General features: G+C 43.8%; 1 protein-coding gene across 4 annotated transcripts in view; it reads left to right on the plus strand.

Annotated features, from left to right (window-relative positions):
- Positions 1-836: 836 nt before the first annotated feature.
- The window catches only part of ttc28 (tetratricopeptide repeat domain 28), a 184,179-nt gene continuing 171,350 nt past the window's right edge, over positions 837-13,665 (plus strand). For all 4 annotated transcript variants that reach the window (XM_075455513.1, XM_075455515.1, XM_075455514.1 and 1 more), the window contains exons 1-2: positions 837-1,110; positions 12,510-12,872. In XM_075455513.1, the coding sequence (XP_075311628.1) occupies positions 1,081-1,110; positions 12,510-12,872 (393 nt within the window). In that variant the 5' untranslated portion in view covers positions 837-1,080. The remainder of the gene's footprint in view (positions 1,111-12,509; positions 12,873-13,665) is intronic.

The raw sequence follows: 13,665 nt of genomic DNA on the forward strand, positions 1-13,665 counted from the left end.
TGGGCAGCAACAACTGCTTCTCTAAGATCATTGCTGATGTCTTTCCTCCTTGGCATTGTGTTAACACACACCTGAATGCTGCAGAGCAGCAAACTGACAGAACTTCTGCTTTTATAGAGGTGCTCACACTTAGTGATGATTAATTCATCGGTGCATTGATCAGCAGCACCTGGCTGCTACTTACTCTCTTCATTTCGATTGAAGCAGTTTGGATGGACTTTTTCACACAGGCCGTTCTGAATATATAAATTTTTATTCAGTGAATAATGACATGGTTTAATATGCCATGGATTCTTGTTCATCTGAGGTTGTTTCAACCTCATTTTAAGACCTGGTTAAACCAAATGATGATTATATTTATCATTATGTCCTGATACAAAACCTTAGGGCTGAAAGAAAAGTGTGCTTTCATTTTTACATGATCTTTGTGAATAGCCTTCTTTTATCTAATCCAGATTAATTAAGTATTCTGACCATCCAAACAAACTACTGGACTTTTCTAACATCTTTTATAAAAAAATACATTTATGCCAGTGCTGATCAAAGGCACTCATTGGGGCTGAAATGTTCTTTTCCAAAGGTTTTCCGAGGTGTTTGACAGCTTTTTGCAAACTAAATCAAAGTTAACGTGAGAATTCATTGCACGTAGTTTTCATTTCCTCCTGAAAAACTTCCACACTAAGACTTTGTGCGGCCCCGCTGTAATGGATATCTTTCAGGTAACTCAACTCCTCTCTGATGTCATGTGAAGTAATTGAAACCTTGCTGAAGGCTGCAGCCGTGGAGCCGACCGGATCCCCGCCTCTCACCGGACAAAAATTCCGCTATGGGGAGAAGATCGGCTGCGGGAACATGGCGCTTTCAGACTGGATTAACTTCCACGAAGAAAAACTTCGGAGGGTCGCCACATAGCACACGAGTCTTCTTAGATCTTAAGTCTGCTGGTATATAACATCGCTGGGCGATCGGAAGCGGACTTCTGGGTTTGTTTTGGATGGTTTCTGGGAGTTTTCCTGCCCCGCTTCAGCACAGCTGCTGTGGGATGAAAGTTTGGAGCTGCGGTCGCCGGATTTAGCGGAGATGGAAAAGCAAAGAGCGAGGAAAGAGAAGGTGAGGCTGGTGGAAAGAGACGTTTTATAAACCGGTACAAAGTAAAGAGACAACCGGCGTCCGTGTAGTGCGATCTGCAGGGGGCTGAGAAAAGGGAAGTTGAGTTTGGAGTTCACACACACATCCCATGATGTGTTGACATCCTGCAGGATTTATTTTGAGTTCACACACAGACAATCTGATTTCTGCCAGGCTGAAGGAAGCTGCAACCTTTTCACTGTTATCTGCCTTCAAAAACATCTAAACACCTCATTTATAGTGGTGGATCCTTAGAAGTGGATTGTAAAGAAGGAAAAGGAATAGTAGGAATAGCAATAGCAAGGAAAAGGCTTAAGGGAGTAAAGAAAGTTCAAAGAATTTAGAAAAAATGAATAAAGTGTGATTAAACGGGGCCAAATTTGCTTTAATAACAGACAGCTCTCACGATATGTAGTAAAAAGATTTGAACTGGATCAAACCTTGTGTTTTTTCTAGAAAAAAAAGCATCAAAACGTGAAAAAGTAAGTTGAAAGTCCAGCTTTTCACAGCCAGAGCTACCAAGAAAAACAAGATAAACGTCTAAAATCTTTTATAAACTGTGTTTAGTACATCATAGACATCTTTCAGCCGAAAGACGCCCAGCGTGGAAGACAAACATTTTATTTAGCTATTCATTGAAAAATGTGACAGTGAAAAGAATATTTTGGAGGTTTGAATTGTTGGTTCATCAAAATGCATTATGAATGTGACAACTTCATCAAGAAAATAGTGTGTAGACTGCATGAAAACTGTTAATCTGTAGCTATAAACATCATCATGACATGATCTTTCCCGAGGTCACTGACAAGTGTTTGTTTTGGCCACATCAAGTTTTCATTAAGATCATTTTGAAGAAGTTGTGTGATCCAAATAAAGTGATTTAAAAAAAAAAAAAAAAAAGCGTGTTTAGGTTTAAAAGAAATGTGTACCAAATAAATTCCTCGTAAAAAATATGAATACATGTTCTGATCCCATGAAGTGCCAGAGAAGAAAAGCGTGACAAATCTTACAACTTGTACTCAAAAGTTTTTTAAATTCTATATTCTACAGCTGAAAGTCTTAAATGATTACTGTGGGGAAACTAGGAGCATTCATGTGTTTGCCTGAAAAAATGAATGAAGCATTGGACTGATGATGAGAATAGTAAAAGATTACGTCGGTTTTTGAGCTGTCACGATGAAGTCACGACGAAGCCTCCACTAGAGTGATAGTTGTGGACATCTCACATGCCCCTCTTCCAGGACGTCTCTGGAAAATTTAATGGTTGCAGCACTTGAGTGAAAGTGGATATATTTGATTGCAACTCCAGCTTGTTGCCTTGGCACTCCCCATACAACATAAATTAGAATAGAAGATCAGAAGGTCAGGAACACAGTTCACTCCTGTTCAGGTATTCAGCTCCACAGTTTCTGTTTCTGTGTTGTCTCCAGGCATGTGACCCAGGCTGGAAAGGGGGCTGGGAGTAGTAAGACAGGACAGAGGGGAAGTGTATGTTTGCTTGTAATCTTGGAAGGACTAGGACAGGATATTCTTGTTGTGTTCCTGTTGCAGTGTTGTTTTCTAACTTGAACTTGAACTCTTTACTGTGTAAACTCATCTAGCTACACCACCTTCACATTTGTGTGTTTTAGTGTGTGCTGTGCTGCAAAAGCCAGACGTCAGCTGAGACACTGCGATAACTCTGGAGTTATCCTGCTCTTTAACATGGTGTACCTGCCAGCTTATCAACTGTTTGCATGCCTGGTTTTACAATTAAGAGGGAGGATTAATCACAAGTTGTCACAGGAATGTCAGTCAACAGGTGATGCAGACTGTCATAAAAAGCTGTGATGTAGTAACGTGCCTCAGAATTTCCGTAACATATGTATGGTACTTGTTTTTATTCAAATGAATATGAAAAATACTATCATACAGAAATATAAATCCCCCTAAAATAAAGAAGGTATACGATAGAATAGAGAATGTGAAGGTTTGTCATTCCAGTCAACTTCGGGGTCTTCCTGTTACCTGCACCTTACACTGGTGTTTTTGCCTGGTTAGCTTTGGTTTAGCTCGGCTTAAAAGTTTGTCAAAATGGTCAAATTTGTCCACACACTGGACTGGATGACTGACCATGATGTACTACCTCTGCTTATATTCCTGCACATTGCTAACTACATGTTTGGACTGTGGAAGTCCCATTTTTTTTTAATTTGTTGATACATATTCAGAATTTTCCCTTAAAGGATAGTTTGTTCATCATATCGGGGAAATGGGCTTTCACATTGAACTAAGCGGATGCTGGGGAGGCTAAAATTCTCAAACTTAAGGACATTTATAGACAAATTTGCAGTGATTATGTGACATGTTTGGTTGATATCAAAAATCTGTTTCCGTGCCAAATCTGACTCTATTTTTTGGCACATTTGATAAAGTAAAACTTTGAAAACATTCAGCTGGTGGTTTATTTCATGGAATTGCTGTCAGTGTGGGTATTATGATTTGTTAAACTGTCAGTAACGATTTTATAGAGTCTTGGAATTTGTTGGACGAGTTCTTTTAACTTGCACTTGGACTGATATGCTTATCGTTTTATTATGCCAAGTAGAAAGTAGAGTAAGATGTGATTTTAAAGGCCAGTATTACAATATGTGCATTAAAACATGATTACGAAGGTTTGCATGCATTGTCCTACATACTCAGTGCTGGTGGTATTATTATGATATAGCACAGTCAATGGGGCGTGATGTCATCTTCACATTTGATATACTCATAGATACTTTCTTACTTTCTGTTCATGTACATTTATAGGTTTATAGTATTCTTAATGCTCCACCAGGTTACCAAGAGGGCTTTTAAAACGCTTATAAGTGCAGTTAAATTCAGTTAAATGCAGTTAAAGCAACCAAAAATCAAACAGTTGAGGTTGGTTAAAGCTATTTAGCATTGCCTAGCAGATTAGCTTTAAGTGCTGCCTTTTCAGCACTGTAATCAAGTTTGCCTTGATTTGATTTAGAGGTTAAATATACAGTATTTGCAACCTCAAATAGTCAACAAACTGGTTGCTTTGCAACAACTGTTTGCTTTGAAGATGTGCCTGTGTAAAAGTGGAGACTGAATCATACTCCATCTGAATATTTATCAGCTTCTCTTTTCTGTGGTGTGGTAGCTGGTTCCCCTTCACTGGATAAATAAGGCAAATGTTTTCCCAAGATAGATTGTTCTAAGTGCAGCTTGTGGTGCTTTAGGTTTGGTTTCTCTTCCAGACACACAGTGGTTTTTTCCTAGTGTACTGCAACCTTAACTATCTCTTAATTACACATTTTAGGGTGCACAGATACAGCATATCAGCCCAACAATGGCTGTGGCAAATGAGTTTATAATGGATCAACGGGCTTAAATATATCTTTTTCTTGTGAAGGTTTACAATAAAGGTTTGTATGTACTGTATTTTATGTCACTGAAAACGAACCTTTTAGAAAATTTTTTTGGTGTGTAGCTTTTCGTTCAGTTTGGTGATGGTATGCAAAGAATTGGTACTAAAATCTGCTGTGACTAAGAGATAAGAAGAAGGTGCCTGCTGGTTCGGCATGCCGTTTACAGCTCAGTAATTGTGTTTTCAAGTGGATGGGTTTTTCGTTGTGGCGGCACTGAGGTAGGTTTTTTTTAGGGGGAATGAGGGAGGGAAAAAGTAGCTTTAAAAAGATCCCCATTTATGTGCAGAGTAGGCTGTATATTGTCTGATCATAGAATTATTTTAATCTTTTGTCAGAGTTTGTGACAATAATTGGAAAAGAGATTTTAACATGAAATTGGGATATTCATAAATTCGTTATCTAATATATTTTAGCTCTTAACTGAACATTTTTTTTACTGCTTCTGTGGTCATTCTACTCTCCTTTTGTATTGAATTAAAGTTTTTGATATTGTATAGAACATGTTCATGTACATTTCTTTCATTCTCAGTTTTATGTTAGAGTACAATATATTCTCTTTAAAACAGAAACAGCTTCAATTGGTCTAATACTTGTGACCAAAATGATATAAATGGTTATTTTATTGGTGCTGTTTACAGTGTAATGTCTCTACATAACGTATTTCTTTTTGTGAGGCTGATGTACTGTAGCAGGTCAAATCTGAGGCTATTGTGATTTTTACCAGCAAAAGATGGTGCACGGAGTTGAGGCATTGATTCTGTTTTCTGCATGGCCGCTCAGCTTCACTAAACACAATTATATGCCTCTGTGTTTAGCGAGCCATCTGACCTGTGTAGGACTCAGCTTTTTATTATTCAGCTGAATTGATCTGTTCAGCAATGTAGATCCTCTATAGTGTGAAATTGAGGTGAACCAATAGCCTCCAGCCAGTTGGAATAGGTGCTCATGAAAAATGCAGATTTTATGTAAGTAGCTTCTTGGAGGCAAAGAGAAAGCTGGGCTTCAAGGATAAATTGATCTAACCATTTGTTGACCAAAATGTTGGGGTAACCCTAACCATCAACCCTCAAAAAGGATCATCATGGTATCACATCTTTAAGGTGGGCTAAAGGCTCTAGCATGGTTGCCGAGTCTGCTAGCGCGAGCGGTGTTGATGACGTCACAATTTCATGCCGGTTATATATGGTGGCGCAAGTCAATACGCACAGAGGTGTCGCTGCTACGGGAAGGTTACCGCTATTCTACAACCACGAAAGTCGAGAAGAAAACAATGCCACTGTCAGAAGCAGGAACACTGTCATCAATGATCCTGCTGAAGTATCTGGATCATTTTAATTTTTCAGTTACAAGAGGTGAAGGTCTGAAACCCCCGGCATCACCACTTCGAGTCTCTGCCCTCTTATTTGCCTTCACGTATCTGTCCCGTATCTGTCCTGTAGCTTCTTCCACACATTCTTACAGAAGTCTCCCTCTTTCCCCAAAGTTCTGCCAATCTCTGTCCACGAGTTTTGGGAGTTTTATGTGGTCCCTGTGCCGTTTCACTGCAGTTTCGTACAGGTGCCTGTACGAACGCACCTCCTGACTGAGCCTGGTCTCAAATTGCTCCATCCGGTTTGTCGTTCTCGGCGCAGCCAAGTTACAAAAATCGACTGGTGCACGACAACGCGCTGCACCGTCTTTTCAAGGCAAGTGCCAGGCCTGAAATGTCATTTTGACGTCACGGGCCGCCAGTGCCGTGAGCGACGCGTCAACTGTAAATCCGCCTTAAGTCAGGATGATGAGGAGATTAGTAAAATATACAATGCCATCCATCCATCTATCCATCCATCATCTACCGCTTCTCCGGGGATCGGGCCGCGGGTGCAGCAGCTTGAGCAGAGAAACCCAGACGTCCCTGTCCCGGGACACTTCCTCTAGCTCTTCCGGGGGGACCCCGAGACGTTCCCAGGCCAGCCGAGAGACGTAGTATGTCCAACATGTCCTGGGTCTTCCCCGGGGCCTCCTCCCAGTGGGACATGCCTGGAACACCTCAACAGGGAAGTGCCCAGGAGGCATCCTAACCAGATGCCCGAGCCACCTCATCTGACTCCTCTTGATGCGGAGGAGCAGCGGTTCTTCTCTGACCCCCTCCTGGATGACTGAGCTTCTCACCCTATCTCTAAGGGAGAGCCCAGACACCCTGCGGAGGAAACTCATTTCGGCCGCTTGTATTCGCGATCTTGTTTTGTTGGTCACTACCCACAGCTCGTGACCATAGATGAGGGTAGGAACATAGATTGACCGGTAAATTCGGTGAAAAACGGTAAAAAACGGTAAATTCGCCTTAAGGCTCAGCTCCTTCTTCACCACGACGGGCCGGTGCAGAGCCCGCATCACTGCGGACGCCGCACCGATCCGTCTGTCAATCTCCTGCTCCATTCGTCCCTCACTCGTGAACAAGACCCCGAGATACTTGAATTCCTCCACTTGGGGAAGGATCTCATTCCCAACCTGGAGAGGGCATTCCACTCTTTTCCGACTGAGGACCATGGTCTCGGATTTGGAGGTGCTGATTCTCATCCCAGCCGCTTCACACTCGGTTGCGAACCGCTCCAGTGAGAGCTAAAGGTCACGGCCCGACAACACTAATGGAACCACATCATCCGCAATAACCCGATTCTGAGGTCGCCAAAACGGACCCCCTCAACACCCTGGCTGCACCTAGAAATTCTGTCCATAAAAATCATGAACAGAATCCGTGAAAAAGGGCAGCCCTGACGGAGTCCAACTCTCACCGGAAACACGTCAGACTTCCTGCCGGTGATGCAGACCAAACTCTGGCACCGGTCATACAGAGACCGAGCAGCCCCTATCAAGGGGTCCGGCACTCCCGGAGCACTCCCCACAGGACTCCCCCAGGGACACTGTCAAACGCCTTCTCCAAGTCCACAAAACACATGTAGACCGGTTGGGCGAACTCCCATGCACCCTCCAGGACCCTGCTGAGGGTGTAGAGCTGGTCTACTGTTCCACGCCCAGGACGAAAACAACACTGCATCTCCTGGATCCGAGGTTCAACTATCCGATGGATCCTCCTCTCCAGTACCCCCGAACAGACCTTACCAGGCAGGCTGAAGAGTGGGATCCCCCTGTAGTTGGAACACACCCTCCGGTCCCCCTTTTGAAAGAGGGGGACCACCACCCCGATCTGCCAGTCCAGAGGTACTGTCCCCAATGTCCATACGATGCTGCAGAGGCGTGTCAACCAAGACAGCCCTACAACATCCAGAGCCTTGAGAAACTCAAGGTGGCAAGGTGGACCTCATCCACCTTGCCACCGAGGAGCTTTTTGACCACCTTGGCAACCTCAGCCCCAGAAATGGGAGGCCCCACGTCCGAACTCTGCAACTCTGCTTCCTCATCGGAAGGCGTGTCGGTAGGATTGAGGAGGCCCTCGAAGTATTCCCCCCACCGACTCACAACATCCCCAGTTGAGGTTAGCAGAGCCCCGTCCCCACCATAAACGGTGTTGACGGTTCACCGCTTCCCCCCTCTGAGCCGCCGGATGGTGGACCACAAACTCTTCGAGGGCGTCCGGAAATCATTCTCCATGGCCTCATCGAACTCCTCCCAAGCCCGTGTTTTTGCCTCAGCAACCACCGAGGCTGCGTTTCCCTTGGTCTGTCGTTTCCCATCAGCTGCTTCTAGAGTCCCACTGGCCAAAAAGGCCCGATAGGACTCTTTCTTCAGCTTGACGGCTTCCCTCACCACTGGTGTCCACCAGCGGGTTCGGGGGTTGCCGCCACGACAGGCACCGACAACCTTACGGCCACAGCTCCGGTCAGCCGCCTCAACAATGGAGGCACGGAACATGGCCCATTCGGACTCAATGTCCCCCACCTCCCCCGGGACACTGCTCTCCCAGCAGACCCTAACAATACATTTGGGCCTGCCAGGTCTGATCGGCTTCTTCCCCCATCAGCGGAGCCAACTCACCACCAGGTGGTGATCAGTTGACAGCTCCGCCCCTCTCTTCACCCGAGTGTCCAGGACATACGGCCGCAAGTCCGACGATACAATTACAAAATCGATCATCGAACTGCGGCATAGGGTGTCCTGGTGCCAAGTGCACATATGGACACCCTTATGCCTGAACATGGTGTTCGTTACGGACAGTCCATTACGAGCACAGAAGTCCGGCAACAGAACACCAATCTGATTCAGATCGGTGGGGCCGTTCCTCCCAATCACCCCCTTCCAGGTCTCACTGTCATTGCCCACGTGAGCATTGAAGTGCCCGAGCAGAACGAGGGAGTCTCCTGCAGGAGCACTCTCCAGTGCCTCCTCCAGGGACTCCAAAAAGGGTGGGTACTCTGAACTGCTGTTTGATGCATAAGCACAAATAACAGTCAGGACCCTCTCGCTACCCTCTCGCTCAGCCGGCGCACAGCCGGGGGGCAATAAGTATGCCCACACCTGCTCTGCGACTCTCACCACGGGCAACTCCAGAGTTGGTGAGTCCGACTATATCTAGCCAGAACCGTTCAGCGTCGCGCACCACCTCAGGCTCCTTCCCCAACAAAGAGATGACGTTCCACGTCCCAAGAGCCAGCTTCAGTAGCCGAGGATCAGAACGCCAAGGTCTCTGGATACGGCTGCCGCCCAGCTCACATTGCACCCAACCCCCTTGGCCCCTCCCACGGATGGTCAGCCCGTCAGAGAATATAAAATGCATCACTCAGTATGTTAAAGTCCAGATTCACCTCTTAAGTTTTCACTTTGATTCTTACTCACAAACACAGATAACCTCTGTGCGTGCAGATCATTTAATGTGAATGTGTTCCCAAAAAACACACAAAGTTTCAGAGTAGCCAAACTTCTGTTTAAAGAACAGAACAGTGTAAACAACCAACTCAGCAATGTAAACTGTGCAATTGCAAAAAGTACTAGAAATGGATTTTCTTCTTCTGCTTTATTGACCGTGTCCTCGCTCAGCAGTAGTAAGCTTAGAGATTCATGTGTTACTCTAGTTCAGTGCATGATGGCTGGTTTTATTTAGGCAAACACCACCCTGTTGGACAAGCTCTGCTTCAGATCACTTTTTTCAGATCTGAAAGAGTCTTTTTTACACATTAACAGGGAACAATGAGGGAAATATGAGAGAAAGCAGCAGCTGCAAAATGTACAGTGTGTAATAGAACTGTGACTAACAAATTGATGTTACTTTTAATGATTTTTAATGTATGAGTAATGAAAAAATATGGCTTTTGAGGGTTTATATTTTAGGGCAAACTTCTATTCTGTTTTATTAGAACTGTTTCTTTTTGTTTTCCAACATTGACCATAAAGAACTTTGAGTATTTCAGCTTGGGTTATTGATTATGTGTAGCAATAATATGCAGATATAAAACCCTATTTTGCAACTGTACAGTGTTCACATGTGATTCATGTTAAACAGCAACGTGAAGCAACATACAGCTGATCAAATATGTCAGGTACAGTTTCCATTTACAAAACTGGCATTAATTAAATAAATGATGCCTTGGTTTGACAACTCGGGTCAGAAACATTTCTCATAACTACTTATCGAGCAATAGTAAAACACAAGACAAGACATGCGGTACTTTGCAAGAGTTTGAAGACATTCCAAATCTCTTAATATATTGCCAGGAAAATAAGAAATAGGTGCATTAAAAGGATTTATACTATGGTCTGGGTGAATACTCGATTCTGATTGGCTGGAGGGTGTAGGTTAAGTAAGGGATAATGCCTGACGAGGTGTCCATTATCAGAAATGAATGGACGACTCGGCTTCGCGTCGGACGGTTGCTTCCGCGAAGTCCAATCGTTTCTGATAATGGACACCTCGTCAGGCATTATCCCTTATTTATAGGGGCAAAAACAGAGTTTGTATAATTCTAGTTGGAGTCTTCAGGAATAGTTCTCCAGGCTTCTTGAAGGACATCCCAAAGCTCTTCTTTGGATGTGGGCTGTCTTTTGTTCCGTTCTCTGCCAACATGATCCCACACTGCTTGAATAATGTTGAGGTCCGGGCTCTGGGGAGGATTCATCCCTCCATCAGACCTGCTGCCACTGATTTTCAGTCCACTTCTTGTGTCCTTTGGCACAGCTCAGCCTTTTCTCCCTGTTTCCCTTCCTTAAGAACAGCTTCTTGACAGCCACCCTTCCATGGAGCCCATTTCCGATGAGGCTTGGGCCAACAGCAGATGGATCAGCTGAAGGTCCAGATGCATCTCTCAGCTCCTGTGTCAGGTCTTTGCTGGATTTTTTCCTCTTTCTTAAGGACATCACTTTCAGATCCTGTTCATCTGCTGTAGATAGTTTATTAGGCCTGACACTTCTTCTTTTGTCCTCCACTTGTCCAGTTTCCTCAAATGTTTTAAGGACACACTGCACACCATGCTGAGATATGCCAAGTTTTCAGCTAACAGCTCTTTGGGAATCACCTTGTTGCTGCAGAAATCCTGTTTTCTGTCTGTCAGACTGTGTTATCTTTGCTGTTTTTCATAGATGCAACTAAAGAAATGGGAACAAATGATGTGTCTTTGTGACAGGCTGCTGGTAACAAAAAGTAACTGCTCGTAGCTTCTTTGCTAAGTTGTCTGTTACGTGTGGACACAACACTGGTTTATCCCTTGAGTTAGGAGCCTTTTTTCTGTTTGAATGATTCATAGGTCAGAATTAAGTGGGTTCACAAAGAAAATGAGTGAAAAAGCAGAAAATGTCCAAAGAAAAACTCTGAAAGACCTTCAGAAAGCTGGAGAACTATTGATCAGGACCACTTTAAAGATTATAAGAATGTAATAAAGAAATGAGGGCTGGATCAGGACTTTTACACAATAAATGTGTTTCGTTTCTCAAATCTCAAATTTGAGACTGTCAATCATTGTTTGGTATTCTGAATCGTTCTTGCACTTTATTTGAAGGGAATCTTAAGTGCCACTGTATGCCTTCGCCCTCAGTCAGAAACATTGGGTGATACATTTGGAAGTTTTAGGAATCCCTGCAGGCTGCATATTTTAAGAGTGTGTCCAAATAGTTGTGTGTGTGTGTGTTTGAGCGAGACTGGGAATAGAGAGAGATAATGAGGGCCTTGGTGTAAGCTCTGGTGAAAGGACAAATTTGGAAACACCAGATCAGAGAAGGAAGCAGCGCTTCAATGTTAAATCTCCACAGAGTGAACCTCAGGGTGCACATTTTACACCGAGTTTAGCAGCTGCTATAGAAACGAATGAGAAGAACCGAACCCTGACTGTGTTACTCTGTCTGACTATTCTTCTTTCTACCAATGTCTCTGAGATTTGATATACATCCCAATTATTGATCAGTCTGACCTTTTTCAGTGACACAGCTTAAGATATTGGGATAATCGGCCTAGATCATTTTTAGGCAGTTACAGTGATCCTAAGCTCCAACCTAAACCCTCAGTGCACCCCATGATCCAACAGCTTGTAGAAGAACAGTTAGCAGCAATAAGTTGAAGTGTCATGTGGATCTATTCTACCTTTTTTTCACAACTCTATGTGCACATTGTGTCTATGCTATACAGCCTTTGTCTGGACCATATTTTATGTTATATATTATATATATGGTATATATATTAACAGGAAGGGTATTTAATCCTCGATCAAAGTTGTCGTCCACATAAAATTCCCATTTCTGGAGCCACACAGTTGTTATGGTTACAAAGGAATATGTGAAGGCATCAAATTTGTCTTTATACTCCATCATGCTGAGTTAGAGGAATGGCTTTTCACTCTTTACCACATTTTACCACAAGGCTCTGTTAAGAGAATTTTATTTGCTTCACTTGTGAGCGGTAACACTGTTTTGGATTATCAACGTTATTACTTTTTATATTAGATAAATCGACTAACAGCACAAATATGTCAGCTCTTTTTAATTGTACCTCTCCATCCCATCCCATCCCACCCTGCCCTCCCCCCTCCCTTATCTACTCCTCAGTTTTCTCTTTTTGGCTCTCGCTCCACGAGCAAAGCCACCAACCCTCCATCTTCATCCCCCTCTTCCTCATCTCCTCTGATCCCTTCGGCTCCTGGAGGGAAAAGGACAGATCGACTGCTGCTCTCCAGCCCGGCTGCCCTAAGTAAGGCCGAATTCTTGGAGCGTGTGCGTCGCAGCAACCAGGCCTGCCAGCAGGGGGAGTTTGCGCTGGCTGTGTGTCTCTACACCGAAGCCCTCTCTGCAGACCCACAAAACTGTATCCTGTACAGCAACCGCTCCGCAGCACATCTAAGACTGGGCCAGTACAGCATGTCTCTGGATGATGCTATCAAAGCCCGCCTCATCAACCCCAAATGGCCCAAGGTAAGATGTTTGACCCACGGTGGTCTGTCGCTGCTCAACCACACACTTCAGAAGAGAGTGGGATGAAGATGCTGAGAAGTAGATTTTTTTTAAGCATAAGAGCAGATGTAGATATATACACTGATCACCTTCCAATCAACATGTTTCGTCCTGTTGAAAATCAGCTTTAACGTCTTCCTCTTGTTTGACAGAAGCTCATGTTCACATCAACATTTAACGATCACCTGTTAAGCAACAGTTTGCTGTAACTTTTCTCCGTAGTTTGGAAGCTTTTATTGGCTTTCTGCTGCTCTGACCCGCTTTCATTCCCAGATTCTGTCAGACGGTTCGTTTTGCTTTAGTTTGTTGCCGTTACACGGTGGCTGAACACAAGCCTGCTATTTAGATTCTGCAGCCCGCATGTTGTGCTTTTATAGCATAATGTCAAACTTGTGCTGTGTTGTCTGTCTTTGTTGACAAATGTTTGAAAGGGACATCTTGCACACATAACTCAGCATAATGAGATATGGCTGTAAATAAACAGGCGGTAGGAGATACCGTGGGATGACAGTGATGACAGAGCTGGATTGCAACACAGTCTGGATATGATGTTGCTGATGTATCACTTTTGGTCTCTCTCTGATTGTACATCATTAGAGAATGTCAAATAAATAACCACATGCCGGTGTATGCTTGGAGAATATCAACTTGTCGTATATGGTTCCAAGTTCAAGTTCCTTTACTTTCAGAGATTTTGCCATTAAAAGATTAAAATCAAAAAGGTCAAAAACTAAAGTTTGAGTTTGATAACAAT

Source organism: Odontesthes bonariensis, chromosome 22 (genome assembly GCF_027942865.1).
Source record: "Odontesthes bonariensis isolate fOdoBon6 chromosome 22, fOdoBon6.hap1, whole genome shotgun sequence".
Lineage (NCBI taxonomy): Eukaryota > Metazoa > Chordata > Actinopteri > Atheriniformes > Atherinopsidae > Odontesthes > Odontesthes bonariensis.